Source organism: Vombatus ursinus, unplaced genomic scaffold (genome assembly GCF_900497805.2).
Source record: "Vombatus ursinus unplaced genomic scaffold, bare-nosed wombat genome assembly UNPS02014961.1, whole genome shotgun sequence".
NCBI lineage: Eukaryota > Metazoa > Chordata > Mammalia > Diprotodontia > Vombatidae > Vombatus > Vombatus ursinus.
Window position 1 is genome coordinate 425,856 of NW_020954739.1, and position 18,326 is coordinate 444,181.

Consider the following 18,326-nt stretch of genomic DNA (forward strand, 5'->3'; position numbering starts at 1 on the left):
AGGCTGGGAAGAGAAGAGAGTTGTGGGAGCCTCTGGAGGGAGGGAAAGGGGGAGGAGACGTGGAGGGAGCGCAACCCCCACTCCCCATTCAGCTCCGGGCAAACAGATTGGAGAAGTGAATGGTCTTAGCTCATCCTAGGTAGCCAGAGATAGAAAGGGGACCTCTGAGCTGGGGTGAGGGGAGTTTAGGAGTGAAAGGTGACCCCGAGAAGGCATATAACTTATCCAAGGTCATTAAGTTGGAACAGCAGGATTCAAACTCAAGTCCTCTGACTCCGTAGACAGGCTACCCTGCTCTGGTGTGGATTTCCCCCTTTCCTATTGCCTTGGGGCTTCTGGCTGAGCCCCTGTGCAGATCTGGGGTGGAAGAAGTCACACCATTGGATTTCTTGACCTACTATACTGCAATGTAGAGCAGGTCCAGAGAGCGCAGGCTAGGAATCTGAAGGCCTGGTCTTAAGTGTGTGCTTATGACCCCCAGCAAAGCCCTTACTTTTCCAAGTCTCAATTTCCCCATCTGTAAACTAAGGGAGTTGGTCCAAGGTCCCCTCCAGCTCTGACTTGGAAGGATTCTTAAAAATATGTTCTCCCTTCCCCTATACCCATCTCTTTCACGCTGTGAGTTGACCCATTTTTAAAAGCCTGTTGGAAAGGCACAGAATACAGTGGAGAGAATCCTAGGCTGGGAATTGGGAGGCCCGGGTTCTCAGCCTGATCCTGGCTTTGTCTTCTTGAGTGACTTCCCTTTTTTATGTCTCAGTTTCTTCTTCTGTCAAATGGGGATGATTTCAACACCTTTGTGTTTACATGCATTTATCAACTTCTGACCTTTCACAGATGAGGAACTGGAAGCCTGGCAGAGAGCCTACATGACTTATCTTCAAGTCCTAATAGATCTGGGCAGGTTTCATTTATGATTTCTTGAAATATAGTAGTTTTTTTTTATTATATTTTTTAAGGAGTCCCACGATTCTCAAAATGTCTCCCCTTGACTTGTTTTCAGGATTAGGCGTTTTTTGATATCAAACCTCGTACATTTTCTCCTATTTTTTCCATCTTTTGATTTTGGCCTAATATTTCTGACTCCCTCATGGAGTCATTGGTTTCTCTTTGCTCTAGTCTAATTTTCAGAGAGCGCATTTCTAGGATGAAGAAGGTATTTGTTTTCCTTCCAATTTTTCCCTCCTGGACTTTTTTCATTATTTTTTTCTCATTTCATTTTTTCTCAGTATCCATGCAATCCTTATGGACAGTCCATTTTCCTCCTCTTTGGGTCTTTATGCTTACAGTTGTTAGCCAATTATTCTCTTCTTTTGGGAAGATATTGAGATTTGCAATCACTTTTTTTTTTTAAACTGGTTGGTGTTTTATTTGGTTTACTCCTCTCTTCAGCTCTAGTCCCTGAGCTGGGGCCTTGTGCCAAGGCCAGGCTTTACCCTTGCTGCACTTTAGGGTAGGGTGGTTAGGTTAGATCTGGCCCTGGGTTTCTGCACTAAACTCCCTCCACCTTCCAGGGTTAGTTTCTGCCCCTCATTTTTGAGGTTCAGAATATTGAATCTCCAGGGCCCTCTGTGGCATATCAGGACAGTATTAGGAACCTCAAGGCCCCTGGGCTGAGGATGAATCCTGTATGAGTACCAGGCAGTGTCTAGGCCTAAGGCTGTCCAGGGCTTGTTTGCAAAGGTCCCCCCCTGGCCATTTTGGGGAGCCCTCTGCTCTACTCTTGGTGCCTCTGTAGACACAGAGCCTTGCAGCCTACTCTAGTGTCCGGTTTGCTCTGGTTAAGGTGGAAGGCTGCCCTGAGCCTGGACATGCCAGCTTTGCTAGGGGGCCCCTTTCTACTGGCCCTGGGGCTTCTGGCAGTTCTGGGGTGGGAGGAGGCACCTACTCTAGTGTCTCCTTGGAGTTCTTGATCATTATTCAGTCTTTTGCACACTTCAGGGTTTTACTGGAGTAGGCATATGGATTCTAGGTGGTCTGCCTTCCAGTTCAGGAAGACACTTGGCTGGAAGTCCTAAGTGATTTGCCCCAAGTGAGGACTTAAACCTAGGACTTCAGACCTTAAGCCAAGGGTTTGTTCTTCTGGGACAAGCTGCTGGGAGTTGGAGATAGGGTATAAACAGTGGCTGTGCAATCCCAGGTTGGGACACCTCTCTCTCTGAGTTGGGCTATGAGGTGGGGGTGGGGACGGCAGCAGGGCCATCACTGAAATCGAGTGCTATATAAATACACAGCTGTCTCTGTAGATGAGGGTGGGGACAGGGTGGCGCCCTCTCTATTTATAACCTGGGGCCAGACTGACTTCACAGAGAGGGAGTCCCAAGATGGGAATTTATAAACAGCCTGACAGCTGATCCCATCACTCCCCAGGGTGCCAAAAGTCCAAAGGACCACAGACCATTACGGATGGAGTGGCCCTTGGGAAGACCCACGGACAGGCGCTGCAGGGGAAGAGCCTGGGCTGGACATGGAAGTAGGTGTCTGCTGACTTGCCGCAAACCATTTTCTGTGTTGGGGCCTCAGTTTCTTCATCTGTAAAATGGACCTGATAGCCTTTCACCATGGTGGGCGGAAATAGAACAGATCTGTAGTCGGCAAATCTGGGTTTGAACTTGCTAGCTGTGTGACCTTGGGCAAGTCACTTGACTTGCCTCAGTTTCTTCACTGATAAAAGGAGGGGATTGGACTCAGTGATTTTTGAGGTCCCTATCCGGCTATAAAGCTATGACCCTACTTACTAATTGCGTGACCTTGGGCAAGTCACTTAACTTCTCTAGGGGTCGGACGAGGTCAACTCTGAAAGGCCAGCCCAGCTCTAATATTCTGTATTCTAAGGTCCATGCTAGCTCTGACATCCCATGCTTGTCTTTCTGTTGAACCCCTCTGTCTGTGGGACCCTTTCTACGGTCGCCTTGCTTGGCTTCTTCCCAGCCTGTTTCTCACTCTCCCTATCTTGTGCCCTCCTCTCTCCCTCCCTCCCTCATGTCTCACCCACCAGCCTAACCTCCCCTCTCCAGTGGCCAGAAAACAGCCCAAGCAAAGGCAAGCTAGTCCTCCCACCCAGGCTAGGCAGGCTGGTGATTCCCTAGAGCAAATGAACAAACTTCCTCCTCTATCCTACTCGACACAAATAACATAATATTTGCAAATCACTTTTCATAGATTATCTCATCTGATCCTTCCCTTTCCTTAGGCCAGCTCCCTCTGTCCTGGTATACACAATATACCAAGGCATTGACATAGAAGTCTGGGTCACGTCTGAGTCCCTTAAACCCCAGAGGAGGTCCGAGCCTCTTAGTATCCTCCTGCCTGAGACCAGAAACGTTAGGTGATTTGCCCAGGATCCCATTGCAATACTCTCATTTATTCATTCCACAAACACGGGCTAAGGGGGGGTGAGTAGGAAGCATGCTGCTGTTGGGGTCTGGCATTCTTATGATTCTTGGTGTTAGAGAAGGGCTTTGAACCCAGGGAGCTGTCCAAATGCAGATTAAAATGGAATTTGCAGTGTGTTACCCTTACCAGCTGTCTGGCTGAAGTGACAAGGAAGGAGAACCTGTAGGAAGAAACCTAGTGGGAGCCCAAACTCCTGTGTATACCTTGGGAGCTGCCCATGGGCTCTGGGAGCCAGGGACGAACGTCTCTCCAGGATTCTTGGGACGGCGTCAGTCCTGGCCTCTGGAGGATTTTCGGTGAGTGAACAGTGACATCTAGTGGCACATTGTGAGCCTGCAGTCTGGTTTAGTTAAGATTTTGACCTCTTTTTGGGGGGAGGCGGGAGGGGTGCATTTCACCACTAGATGAACATCTGGATCTGAAAGAACCCTAGACTGGGAGCCCAGAGACTTGGGTTCTTGCCTTGGAAATGTCATTGACTCCCTTGTGTAGCCGTGGACAAAAGTTCCCTCCTCTCTCTGGCCTCTTCCCCCTTCTATATCATTCATTCATTCCACAAGAAAACATAAATTAAATGCTTACTGTGTGCCTAATACTATACTAGGCTCTAGGAATAGAAAGACAAAAAAATGAAGCATTATCTGCCTTCAAGGAATGTATGCTGTATTGGGAGGGGTAGGAAACAATATTAACACAGAGACGTAAATACAAAAATATATGCCAAGTAATGGGAGCAGAGTGAGGGGCATTTGCAATTGGGGAGAAAAGGTGAGTTAAGTGGTTTCCAAGGCTCCTTCCTCCCAGCTCTGCAGTTCTAGGCTTTAGAATCTGAACCAACCCCCTAGTACTGGATAGGGGCCGTCCTGTTCTGATTTCCTTTAAGTGAATCTTGTCTCTCCTACTAGACTGGGAATTCTCTGAGGCCAAGATCCTTGGCTGTCTGTCCTACGGCCTCTGGCAGAGAGTCTATCAGTCAGGAGGCTCAAGGCCTATGTAGTGAGTGAGTGGTTGGTTCCAGGGTGGGGCTGCCCTTCTCCAAAGCAATGCTAGCAGACCATCGGGCCTCACTGGACCACTGGGGCTGGGACCTCTCCCTCTGGCTGGGGCTGGTGGAGCGAGGCTGGGGGTCCAGGGGACACAAAGTGCAGCTCGGTATGGAGGTTGGCGCTGGGGACACTGGCACTGCCCACACGCCCAGCCAGAGGACAGATCTTATGGAAGGCCTTGCGGAAGTTGGCTCCCAGGAAGGCATAAAGCACGGGGTTGAGGGAGGAGTTACTGTAGGACATGCAGTGCGCCCAGATCTTCACCTTGTAGGCAGCAAAGTCGCGTTGAAAGCCGGGACTAAAGGTCTGGAGGAGGATGTAGAGCTGGATGGGGCCCCAGCACACAGCAAAAAGCAGCACGATAGCGGCCACCAGGCGAGACACCCGAGCCCGCGTGGCCTCCGAACGTTCTGCGAGCAGTTGCACCTGAGCCCAGGAGAGGAAAAAGGAGAAGAGGGGAAGAGAGCAGGTAGAGGACAGGCAGGGGGAGGTGGATGGAATGAAGAAGGGATGAGAAGATGGATGGAAGGAGGCATAGGATAGAGGAATGGATGGAAGGAAGGAGGAATGGAGGAGATGGATGGAAGGAGGAATGGAAGGATAAAGGGGATGGAAGGGTGAGTGGATGGGTGGATGGATGGAGGAGATAGAAGGAGGGATAGAGGGGATGGATGGAAGGAGGGAGGAATGGAAGAGATAGATGGAAGGAGGAATAGGATAGAGAAATGGATGGAAGGAAGGAGGAATGGAGGAGATTGATGGAAGGAAGAATAGAAGGATAAAGGGGATGGAAAGAGGGAGGGACAGGTGGAGGAGATGGGTAGAAGGAGGGATAGAGGGGATGGATGAAAAGAGGGAGGAATGGAGGACATAGGTGGAAGGAGGAATAGGATAGAAGAATGGATGGAAGGAAGCAGGAATAGAAGGATAAAGGGGACGGAAAGAAGGAGGGACGGATGGAGGAGATGGATGGATGGATGTAAGGATAGATGGAGGGCAGGAGGGGTGGATAGAGAGGATGGAAGGAGAAAAGAATGAATATAAGAGATGAAAGAAGGGAGGGATGTATAAAGGAGATGTGGAAAGGTGGAAGGATAGGTAAAGGACACAGAAGGAGGAGTGAAAGGAAGGTTAGAGGGAGAGATAGGAGGAGGGACAAAAAAGAGGGATAATAGAGGAGATGGATGGAGGAAGGGAGAGATAGATCAAGAAAAGAATAGAGGGTAGGGGTAGAAGGAAGGAGGGATAGATGGAGGAAGTAGAAGAGATGTGTAGAGATGGGAAAGGGAGTGGAAGGAATAATAATGGATAAAAGAGATGGAAGGATGGAGAGATGGATAGAAGAGATGGAAAGAAGAATGAAGAGGTAGAGGAGATGAATGGAAGGAAGGAGGGATGGAAGAAAGAAGTAGGGATGAATGGAAAGAGGAATAGAAGGAAGAAGCAATGGAAGGAGGGAGTAATAATGAGAAGAAATAGATGGATAGAGAAGATGGGAGGAGGGAGGAGGAAGGATAAGTACAGGAGATGGAGGGAAGAATAGATGGGGGGAAAGGAAAGATGGAGAGAGGGACCAAAGGAAGAGCAGGAATGTTAGAAGGATGGTGAGAAGGATGGAAGAAAGGAAGAAGGGTGGGAAGGATGAAAAGGAGAAGAGAGGGAGGAAGTGAGAGATAGAGGAAGAAGACAGGAGAGAGGCACAAACCACAGAAGCTGTTAAACAGAGCTCCTAACCAGCGCTGGCTCCTCCCCTCTCACACCCTCACTCCCTTCATCCAGAGGAGTGTGGACCTTGCCATACAAGGACCATACAAGGATCAATCATAGGGACTGAAAGTGTTTAACCTGGGAACGAGATGACTTGGGGAGACACGCATGCTGTCCTTGTGTTTGAAGGGCCATCATGAAGAGTGGGGATTAGACCCTTCCGTTTGGCCCAAGGGCAGAACTAAGGCCAGAGGGTTGCAGAGAGATACATTCCCAGCTTGATTCCAAACTTTCCAACAATGGCCAACATGGCCTCCTCTTTAAGGCTTCTAGTAATTGAGAAGTCCCTCCCTTTGAACACATTCCTCTTTTGGCCACCACTTATTGTTGGAAAGGATGACCATTTGGTAGGGACAGTGGTGAGGGGTGCCCCCGTTATAAGGGGACGCTTGTTGCCCTTGGTGGGCTAGGCTCTCTAGAGTTGAAGGGCCCTTCCAACCCTGACCCTGTGATCCTTCATACTTCCTCACTCAACCCCTTCTCAAAAGGTCTGGGGCAAGGATGTGTGATGTAGAAGGTGATAACTGTCTCTAAGGAGATTCTGCCCAATCATCCACAGTCTGAGCCCTGCAATGCTGGGTCTTGGGAGCCTGATCAGAGAGTAGGAACTGGCAGCGTTTGTGGCCCTTGGACTCAGTACAGTGGGTGGGAGTATTGGGGAGACCTTCTGGGTGTCAGGCTGCCTACTGATGAGTAAACCAAGATCTAAAGAAGGACCCACAGAGAAGGTCACAGGCATCCTGGCATGAGGAAATAAAGGAGTTTAAAGCCCTGAGTTCAAATCTGTGTTCTATTACATGCCACCTTGGATAAGTCATAGACCTCTTGCCTGCTGTAAGACTCTTTTCGCTTCCCTGGGGCAGAGCCCTAGCTGTTTCCTCAACATCCTTGGTCACATTGGAACCCCAGGTTGGGGTTGAAGAGGGAGAATGTGGATAATAGTAATAATAATAATGATTGTGAACATTTATATAGTGCTTTTAAGATGGGTAAATGTTGTATCATTTTATCCTCACATCAACCCTGGGAGGGTGGTGCTGTTATTACCCCCATTTTACAGATGAAGAAAAGGAGAGGTCGCACAGCTAATGAGTGTGGAAGGCATGATTTGACCTCAGGTCTTCCTAACTCCAGGTCCTAGGCTCTATCCATTGTGCTATCTAGCCATATTTCAATGGATGGTCCCACTGAGCCAGAGCCTGAGGCCTGATGACACAAGAGAAAGTGAGGGTCAGGAGTCTGACCTTCTTGTACTGGGGTAGCCTTTGAGGGACTGTTACTGATAAGGCTAATTGATGTTTTTTTTTTCCTAAATCACTCCAGGCCCCCAGAATCTCAGTATTTGAAGGGAACTCAGAAACTATGTAGTCCCCAAACCCGAACAGAAATGCCCTCTACGATCTCCCTGAGAAAGAGTCATGCAGTCTTTGCTTGAAGGTAGCATGTCCTAGCCAACAGAGAACCAGGCTTGGGGTAAGGAAGACCTAGGTTCAAAAAGTGCTTCTGACACTCACTAGCTGTGTGACCCTGGGCAAGTCCCTGCCAAGGTTTCTTCATCTGTAAAAGGACAGGGCTGGAAGATAGGGTCTCTCTAGCCTTAAAAGAACTATAATAATGAGGAATTTATTACTTATCAAAGGGGCAGTTCATTTTACTTCTGTGATGATATCCTGGGGATGGTTTGGAGTCAGAAGATTCTACTCTTACTTCTGCTTTGCTTCTCACTACCTGCACAACGTTGAACATGGCACCTCTGGGGCTCAGTTTCCTTTGTCTGGGGACTGGAGTGGACTCAGTGATTTCTCAGGCTCCTGAGTACCCCTATTGAACATCCCAGAGGGGCTTGCCGAAGGCAGGGCTGCATCACCTGCCACCTTCTCTATTCTCCCCAGCACCCATGGTGGGTAGGGCATGTGGGGCTGGAGAGAGGGCCAGGCACACCTGGTAGTTATTGTCAGCCACTGGCTCGACAGTGGGCCGTCCCATCTGGTACAACATGGCAGCGTAGCAGACACAGAGAGTCAGCAGAGGCAACAGGTAGACGGCCAGAAAGTTGTACAGGATGAAGGCGCGCTCGTGGGTCACAGACGGGAACACCTCGATGCAGTATGTCTGTGGCCCAAACCAGTAGCCCTCGGTGAGGCGGTTGTACATGGGCACAGGGATGGACACCAGGAAGGACCCTGGCATGGGGAGAAATCAACCCTTTCCTAAAGTGGAATTGAATGGTCATCCCGCTCCCGCTGTGTCCCTCTTTCTCTCCTTGTCCTCCCAGTCCAAAGGGTGGAGGCTGCTATATCAGATAGGGGAGGGAGGTGGGGAGGGAGGGGGAGAAAAATTAAAAACTCAAAAGCTTACAGAAGTGATTGTTGATAAACCAAAATAAATTAATAATAAAAAAAAAACAAAGGGTGGAGGCTGCCTTTTCCTTCAGCGAAATGAGGCAGGATCTCAAGTTCTTTGTCATTTTACAGATGGGGAAACTGAGGCCCAGAGAAGGGAAGTGACTTTGTCCAAAGTCACACAGTTAGTAAGTAGCAGGGATTTTCCTCCGAATCAGAGAAGCGATGTAAGAATGCTGGGGATACATGAGTTAGAATAATGACTATCAGTAAAACTCTGGGGCCATGATCCCCTAGTTCTGCTCCAGTGGGAGCTAGGACCTTAGGAGCTGACTCACATCAGGCTAGGTCAGAACCCCAGCCTGAGGTGCTTCACCAGACCTCCAGGAAGAGGCTCTGTGCTCAGGTCTCTGATGCTCCGTCTCTACCCCCTCCCTATAACAAAGCGTGGCAGCCCCAGGCACCCCAGTCACTTCTGGGGCAGCCTCCCCAAGGCCCTGAGCACTTACCCACCCAGATGCCCAGGCTCACAGCAAAGGCCAGCCGGAGGGTACGGTAGCGTAGGGAACGGAGGGGGAACACGGTGACGTACCAACGGTCCACACTCATGGCTGTCAAGGTAACACAAGTAGCCTGGACGGACACCTGGAAAGAGCAGGGGTGGCCCAGGTCCCCCCAGTCTTTCTCCTCTATTCCTGGTGTCCCTTTGCCCTACCCCACCCCCAACTGTTAGAGGATCTCCCAGTTGGAAGGGACCTCAGCAATGGCTGAGGCCAACCCTGAATAAATAGTCCCTCTACAGCATCTCAGACAAGTCATCATCCCCTTTCTTCTTTAAGAGCTCCAAAGAAAAGGATCTCACCACCTCCTAAGGGGGCCCATCCCACTTTGGGATAGTTCTTTTTTTTAATTATTGTTATTTAAGAATAATGTTTTATTTCCCCCTCCAATTACTGGATAATTATTAATCCCTGCCCTCCCCCGACCATGCCCACCTCCAGCACTTTTCCCATTTCCTTGTCATTATCCTTCGCCCCTCCGTCCCAACCCCCATTCTCCCAGGCCTTGATTCCCCTCTCTGGCCCCAGCCTCCCCCAACCCCTCCTCTTGGCTGTGGACGTCACATTTTCCTGCCCTGTACATCCCCCTTCTCCCACTTCCAGATCTGTGGTGCCTCTCCCTGGGTTAAATGCTTTCTTGTCTCCCCTCCATTTCTAGTCACTATAAGTCACCTATATTCATCTGAAGCCCGCCCCCCCAGCTTCATGCAGTCTTCCCTGGGTCATGCCTTCCTTGGCACCCCCATCCCCCCAGGGTCTAGAGGAAAGGAAAGGAAGGGAATAAGCATTTATTAAGTGCCTGCTGTATATCAGCTCTTTACAGATATATCATTTGATCCTTACTATATCCTGGGAGGCAGGTGCTATTATTATCCCCAGTTTACAGTTAAGAAAACTGAGGCAAACAACAATAAGTGACTTGCTTAGAGTCACAAAGCAAAGTAAGTATCTGAGGCAGGATTTGAATTCAGGTCTTTCTTATTCCAGGCCCAGTGCTTATCCACTATGCCACCTAGCTGCCTAAAGGATTCTGTTTTTAGGGCAAGTAGGTTGGGGGAATGGCCCCAGTTTCCTTTCAGTCTACCATCACCTTTCCAAGAACCTTAAGACTATTGGAGTGGAAAGAGGCCCTGGAGGGCTCCTGGGGCTAGAGCAATCTAGCTCTAACGTCCCCCATACAGTCCTGGAGGGAGTCAGAGCCCCTGGAGGCTTCTCCTGTGAGGACCCGGACATCAAGTGCTCCCAGTCACTGGAGGAAAGAGCAGCCCCTACCCCTTGTGCTGAGAGAATGAAGAGAGGAAGAAGGGTGCAAGGACAGCAAAATGACCATTCAAATCTACTTCAATTTATTATTAAACTACCATGTGTAACGCTTGAGGTGGGAGGGGGCAGTCCTCCAGGGTGCTCAGAGCAGGGCACGAAGTCACTGACAGCAGAGACAGAGTCATGGAGAGACTTAGAAGGCAGGGAGTGATACCAAATGAGAGAGAGAGAATGGGAAAGAGATGTAGCTGAAGTCTTGCCACAAGGAGGTGGTAGGGAAGAAGAAAGAGGAAGGAAGCACGGAGAGAGGCGGGCTCCTACTCAACCCAGCCCTGAGCACAAAAGCACACATAAATCTGTAGGTGCTCCATGCACTGAACTGAACTGAGTGATGGTAGGAAGAAGGGAGAGAAGCACAGAGAGGGAGAGTCAAGGGGAAATAAGAGAGAAGAGAGGGAAATGGAGGCAGAAAGAGAAGGGGAGGACCATACTACAGGAGGGAAAGAGACAGGGGACCTCAAAGAACACAAAGGATGGAGGGAGGGAAGAAAGGGATGGAGAAAAGGAAGGGGGGAGAGAGAGAGAAAGAGAGAGAGGAGGCAGAGACAGAGAGAGATGAATAACATGGGAATTGGAGAGAGAGGGAGGGAGAGAAGAGAGGCAGAGAAAGAAAGGGACAAAATTTAAGGGAGAAGGACAGAGATCTAAGGAGAGAAGGAGACGGAGAATGAGGAGAGCCACAAAGAGAGAAGGAAATAATAACAGGAGATATGCAGAGAGGAGGCAGAGGCAGAATGGAAGGGGAAGGAAGAGGGACAGTCAGAGGCAAAGAGAAAATGAAGAGATGAAGATACAGGAAATGCGAGAGAGGGACTGAAAAACTGCAATTGCTCAAGACAGCCAGGGGAAGAGGCAGCCTGGTGGTGACACAGAGAGACATAGTGACAGCCAGGGAAGGGAGAGGAGAGCGGCGGAAGGGGAAGACAGAGACGACAGACAGGGACACAGAGGTAGAGATGGGAACCAGACAGAAGAGGAGAAAGAAAGGCAAAGGAAAAGAGAAATAGACAGAAGGGTTTGGGAGAGGTGAAGAGGAGAAATAAGCCGGAAGATGGGGAGAGCCAGACAGGGATCGTGAAAGAGAAGAAAAACAAAAGAGGAGCTGGAGGGAGAAATAGGCAGTGAGGAGTGGCCACAGAACACAGGAGGAGAGCGATGGAGAGTAAGGGAAGAAAAACTGAGAAAAAGAGCTGGAGAGGAGAGGGGAGGAATGGGGAGGTGGGAAGCGGGTAGTGAGCAGCCACAGGGTGCTTTGAGGACAGTCTGGGCAGGGCCATGAGGGCAGCTCCCTCCCCTGCACAGGGACACCCCGCAGCCCCTTCCTCACCTGCTGGATGTAGCTGACAAACTTACACATGAACTCTCCAAAGACCCAGCTGGGAAGGGGATAGAGCATAGCCGTGAAGGGCACGCAGCATACCAGGAAGATAATGTCTGTGGCTGCCAAGTTGGCTGGAGTGGGATGAGGGGGAACAGGGTGGGAAAGGGGGGAAGACAGGTAAACTGAAGGACAAATCTGGTTGAAGTTCTTACCACGCCTCCCCCCAACACTGCCAACAAGAGATCCAGCCCTCCCTACTCCCCACACTGTTTCATGGCCCGTTCACAAGCTGCCTCATCAGCTGGGACTCCCAGAAATCATCTTATTCTCCCCAGCAATGCCCTCCTTTTCAAGACACTGCCAAACCCTCCCAGAAAGAGGAAACAGCATCCTTTTTCTAGTTGCCTCAAAGGAGTGTGATTTCCCTGCCTTCCTTGTAAATTGTTGTGGGTATCACCAACAAGGAGGCAGGCCTTTCACTGTTTTGTACCTTATTTTCCCCTATTAAATTCCAGGAGTCTGGGTAGGATACAGGGACCAGGCTATGGTACTGTCCACCCACCACCGACTTCCTTTTCCCAGCCTCAGACCACTGGCTTCAGTGCCCTTAGCCAGCTAGTCCCTGGTTCTTTACAAATCCAGCTCCCCAGCTTCCTAAAGGGGTCCATTACTATCCCCAGTCCAGTGCAAGAGGACTCTGTTTTTACTAAAGGATTGTAGGATTGATTTAGAGTTAGAGTTAAAATATACTTTGCAACACAGAACATAGATGTCAGAGCTGAGGGGGATGGCTCCTTAGAGACATCTAGTCCAAACTCATTATTCAAAGGACAGAAAAACAGACTCAGAGGGTAAAAGACTTGCCCAAGATCACACAACAAGTAAATAGAGTAAGGATGTAACCTGTAGCCCTCCGACTTCAAATCCAGCACACTCTCTATACATTACTGTAACCTGAGAGTGTCCTTTCTCCATCCCCACTTCATAGACTCAAGGCAGTAGGGTTTCAGGAGACTGACTCCTGCCCAGTGTAAGAATCTCCTTTCCAGTCTCCCCCACAGATGGACAACCAGCCTCCTTTCAGACACGTCCAATGTGGAGTCCACTTCCCCCGACAAGCCATTTCACTTTTGGGCAGCTCTAGTTGGTAAGACATTTTCCCTTATATTCAACCAAAATGGACTTCTCTGGGCTTTCCTTCCTAGTTCTCCCTTCTAGGGCCAAGACAATGATGGAGCCTCTTTCTCCTCTATTTTCTCCAGTTTCCCCTCCTAAAATAGGGCCCCAGAACTGGGCCAAAACTCCACATTTCAGTCCGGGAAGAGGTGGCTGGCCAGACTTGAATGAATTTTCCTCCTTCCCATCCCCATTCTCCACCCCTGCCGCCAAGGTTAACAGTTTGAAGATATGGGAGTCTGGAGCCTGCGCCTTCCCTTCTCCCCTAAAAAATCCCGTTCAGCTGCGGGAAATCTGAATGAACTTAAGTAAGAAAGCACCCCCCTCCCTTGAGGGCGAACCGAGCCTCTGAGCTGCCGGCTTCAGCGATGGGCAAAGTCAAGGGGCTAGGGATGGAGAAGGAACACGGCATTCCCTGCAGGAGATCCTGTACCAGTCACTGGGGAACAGGTCCAGAGGGGAGTTCTTGGGGAGAAGAGGACCCCCTCAGCCTGATGGGGGGCGGGGTTCCTCTCCCGGCTCACCGATGTAGAAGTTGGTGACGGTCCTCATCTGCTTGTGCTTAGAGATCACGTAGATGACTAGTGAGTTGCCCGCCAATCCCACTACCAGGAGGGCAGCGAAGAAGAGCGGCACCAGCCAGGCGTCCACGAGGCGCGGAGGCCCAGACGGCCCGGAGCTGTTGGCACAGCCGTTCCCAGCCCCAGCCCCTTGGCAGGAGGACTCGTTCAGTGCCGGAAAGGAGGCATTGACTTCCGACCCCGGCCCCGCGCCCCCAGAGTGGTTCATGGTCCCGGCCCGGCCTCCTGCCTTCTTCCAGGAGGACTTCTCGTATTGCTGTCACAAAGAGCGAGGGTGGAAGTGGAGGGGAGGGCGCCAGTGGAGGGGAGGGCGCCCTTGAGGACCCAAGGGTGGGTGAAGAGGAGAGGGTGACCCCGGGCTAGGGCGGGACTGGGTCGTGCAGAGCAGGGTGGGACCGGAGCTCCCCTTCTCTGTCCTACTCGCTCTCTATGTGCCACGACAGGGTCCGGGGTGGGGAGCGCTGGAGACCTCGGGCTCCTGGTCTGCCAGCCAGACGCACCGGAATGTCAAGATCCACGCTGCAAATTTCTCTGGCTCCGTCAGCAGTCGGCAGTGTCCCCACAACAGCCCTTTATATAACTCCTGCCCACAGCTTCGTTCCCCCTCCTATTCCCCTCTCCCCTCGCTCCCCACCTTCTCCTCCTCCCCTCTCCCCTCGCTGCTTTCCCTTCCTTTCTTCTCTCTATCTCCCTCTCACCTCTTCATCTCCTTCCTCCAAACAGCCCCAGATCCTGCATTCAAGAGGGGAACCCGAATCAGAACCTGCGGAGTTGGAGGGCATTGCATGTATTCTTAGAGTTGTTGCAGACCCCAGAGGTGCACCCTCCCAACGCATGGCCCAGTGACAGAGAGCCCAATGGTGAGTTCTCGGTGGAATAGTTGCACATGTTAGCAAGTTCTTCCTTTTATTGAGTTTAAATCTCCTTTGGTCCAACTTCCACCCCCTGATCCTCGTTTTAGCCCTCTGGAGCCAAGCAGAACAAGTTCAATCCCTTTTTCCCCGATGGCAGCTTTTCAAGTGGAAACAGGGGAACGTTCATCGATCGAATCGTAGAAAGTCCTAGCTGGAAGGAGTCTTAAACCACAGCGAGTTAGAGCTGGAGGGAGTCTTAGAGATTATCTAGTCACATCTTTCCATTAAAAAAAAAATCTGCCTTTTGCTTTTACTTGGCAGTCACTTCCCTAGTAAACCTACTCCTTACAAAGGAAAAAAAAATTAAGCTTCCCCACAGAGACTATGGTACCATTCTCTGCCTTAGTTGTCCCCCAGACTGACAATGTATATAATAGTCTGTCCTGGTAGAACTCCATCTCTCCTCTGGGATGAAGGAAACAGATTGAATGATCTCTTCTGCTCTCAAGGACTTTCCTCCCCAACTCCTTCATTCTGACTCCAGACCCAGGCTCCTTTTTTTCCTCCCACTTAATAGTATTTTACCTTTTCCAGTTATATGTCAAGGTAGTTTTCAACACTTGCCTCCACAAGATTTTTGAGTTCCAAATGTCTCTCTCCATCCCCCTCCCCAAGACGGCAAGCAATCTGACATAGGCTGTACATGTACAATTATATTAAACATTTTCACATTAGTCATGTTGTGAAAGAAGAATCAGGACAAAAGGGAAAAACCATAAGAAAGGGCAGAAAAAAAAGAAAACCATATGCTTCGCTCTGCATTCTGACTCCATAATTCTTTCTCTGGATGTGGGTAGCATTTTCCATCATAAGTCTTTTTGAATTGTCTTAGATGGTTGTATTGCTGAGAAGAGCAAAGTCTATGAAAGCTGATCATCGAACAATGTTGCTGTTACTGTGTACGATGTTCTGGTTCTGCTCACTTCACTCAGCATCAGACCCAAGACTCTTTCCACTGGATCCACGCTTCATTGTCAAGCTTCTGCCAATAGCCAGGATGCTTCTCCTTTTGCCACATGCTCCCTTTCCAAACCCTGCTCCTACCATATGTGTGTGTGTGTGTGTACATACATATACTCCTAGTCTTTTCTGTAACATTTCACACTGTTGACCATACAACCTTCTATATATTCTTTCCTCCTCGGAGGCATTGCTCTCTCTGGGCTTTTTTCCTTACTTAAAATATTACTTTAAAATGTTCATTGAATGTAATTGAATTGTGGGTGTTCCCTTCAATGAAACCAGGGTGGGGCATTGGCTCAAAGAGTAGTCAAGTCAATTTACAAACATTAGCAAGCATTTACTGTGTGCCAGGCACTATGTTTGTTAGTGAATAAGGGAAGATACAAAGTTTAGCTTAGACTTGGATCCTTCCCTTGTGGCTTTTATAGTCTAGCAAGGGCATATCAAATGTCCTAAAGTGGAATGAACTGCCTTAGAAGGTAGTGGATTCTATGCTATGGGAGATGTTCAAGTACAGAGGCTAGATGACTGCTTGGTAGGGATATTGGGCACAGAGGAAGAGAGAGACAGACAGAGACTGTGACAGAGACAGAGAGAGAGAGAGATAAGAAAATATTGTAGAGAGGGATTCCTCTAGGGGTTAATCTTAGAGATTCTATGAGAACACAATACCGATAACTACAATAGACAACATTACATAAATGCATTACAGAAGTACGAGGAGATCTAAAGTGAAAAAGCCTTTATCTACAGAAATATCATGTGTACTCAAGTACTCAAGGCTGCAGTTGCTTCATATCTTGTCATCTCCATGGCTCTTGCTTCTGGGTACAGACTTTTAATTTTCGGATAGTAGAAATCGATGGAGACATATGGTGAACACAATACCTTAGAACACACAACACTCCCTTTCCCCCTACGCTTTTTCTAGGCAGAGGAGTGTGGGGGGAGGGCAACATGGGGAACATGTCTAAGAACCCCACTTTCTCAGTCAGCATGGCTCTGCCACACCCACAGACTTCATCTAGCCTCACCCTCAAACTTCCATATGCAGAAATCATAACTGATCTCCCCAAAATACAGCAGTAGAATTCCCTGTGTCTGATTTCCTTAGTTAATATGGCTACTGCAGCCCCAAACAGAAATGGCAATGCAGCCAAATGTGGTGGGGGCAATATTCTACTTACCTACCCACCTCTTGTAAGCTAGGTTAGTTTTCCCTTAAAAGGGATCAAAACCATCCTTTAGACTTGACTGGCTTAGGGAACTAATGATTCTGGTTATTGACTTGCCTTCTTGGTTGTCTTAATACAAATCAGCTCCAAGGTGCTGTCTGACGACTGTCAGACCATGATGGACAATTCAAAGTCAGGGAACCTTTGCTTAGCTGGTTCAAGTCTAGATGTCCTTAGTGTATATCTTGGTTGAATATTGTTCCACTAAGACTAAGTAAAATTCTTTTGGCTAACCTTTGAATTACCTGCAAATGTCTCATTTCACTCTGAAATCAATCACAAACTACCAGGTCACTAGCCTGAGTCAGGCTGGGCCTAGAACACCATGAGAGAGCTGTGATTAATAGCCATAGCAGGACAGGAGCCTTTTAGCTATGGGCAACTCACCTGCACTATTCTTTATTTCCATGTCTCACTGTACTTCTCTCCCCCCAATCCCACCTCCTTTCTGATGCTGGCTCTTGACTTCTGATTTCCTAGTAACAGTAATAATGCATGGCATCATTCATTAATCAATAAATTAATTAATGCAATAATCATGGCATCATGGAAAGAGAGCTGTCCTTAGAGCCAGGAAGACCCAAGTGGAAGTCTCACCTCTGATACATACCGGCTCTGTGACCTTGGGCAAATCATTTAACCCCAGGCAACAAGGACAGCTAGGTGGCACAATGAAGAGAATGCTGGCCAGGAGTCAGGAAGACCTGAGTTCAAATCCAGACTCAGACGTTTCCTAGCTGTGTGACCCTGGGCAAGTCACTTAACCCTGTTTGCCTCAGTTTCCTCACCTGTAAAATGAACTGGAGAAGCAAATGGTAAACCACTCCAGTATCTTTGCCAAGAAAACCCCAAATGGGTCAGGAAGAGTTTGAAACAAATGAACAACCCTCTAAGACTCTAAGTTGGGAAGAAAGTGCTAATTTGAATGGATAGAGGCAGTTTCCTATCTGGGAATTCCCCATACTAAGGAAATAACAGATCTGGGCCCCATCTCCCTCTTCCTAGTAACAATAATAAGACATTTAAATCATTAAACTTAAAACATATAATACATTTAATTATAATATAAATACATAAAATATAACAATAATATAACAATAAATAATAAAACATTAAAATTTGTAAGCTTTACAAAGTGATTTCATGACAGCCTTGGGAGGTGGGCAGATAGGTCCTATAGGCATTATTGTTCTCACTTCACATTTGAGGAAATAAATTCAGAGAAGTTCTTTAACTTAACTACAATTTCATGACTTGCCTAGGGTTGTATATGGAGGAAGTATCGGAGCATGCCGATAGACCCTTCACTCTCCATTCTTCATGTAGCAGCTAGGTGGCGCAGTGGATATAGAGCACTGGACCTGGGATTAGGAAGACCTGAGTTCAAAAGCAGCCTCAGACACTTACTGGCTGTGTGACCGTGGGCAAGTCACCTAATTGCTTTCTGCCTTGGTTTCCTGATCTGTAAAATGGGGATAATAATAGCATCTACCTCCCAGGGTTGTGGTGAGGATTAAATGAGATTAATATATGTAAAATGCTTTGCAAATCATAAAGAGCTATATAAATGCTAGCTATGATCATATCTGCTCACGCTGTCCCCTGTGCCCGAAATGTCTTATTTTATCTTCCTTTCTTTTCTTTTTGCCTCTTTCTACCCTGCCTTTAAAGTACAAATGATCCCTCCTCCAGAGAACTTTCC

General features: G+C 48.6%; 1 protein-coding gene across 1 annotated transcript; it reads right to left on the reverse strand.

The window, feature by feature from the left end:
- Positions 1-4,077: 4,077 nt before the first annotated feature.
- Positions 4,078-13,720, reverse strand: KISS1R (KISS1 receptor). Its single transcript, XM_027845392.1, has 5 exons — positions 13,456-13,720; positions 11,762-11,886; positions 9,061-9,196; positions 8,151-8,392; positions 4,078-4,868 (listed from the first exon to the last, which is right to left on the reverse strand). Exons 1-5 carry the CDS (start codon positions 13,718-13,720, stop codon positions 4,461-4,463), a joined length of 1,176 nt encoding a protein of 391 aa, XP_027701193.1. The 3' UTR covers positions 4,078-4,460.
- Positions 13,721-18,326: the final 4,606 nt, after the last annotated feature.

Coding starts and splice junctions, on each gene's coding strand:
- KISS1R (XM_027845392.1), bottom strand. CDS start 13,720: ATGAACCACTCTGGGGGCGCGGGGCCGGGGTCGGAAGTCAATGCCTCC. Junction 9,197..11,761: donor TTGTCAGCTACATCCAGCAG/GTGAGGAAGGGG, acceptor TGCTCTTTCCAG/GTGTCCGTCCAGGCTACTTG. Junction 4,869..8,150: donor TGGCTGACAATAACTACCAG/GTGTGCCTGGCC, acceptor TCCTGGGCTCAG/GTGCAACTGCTCGCAGAACG.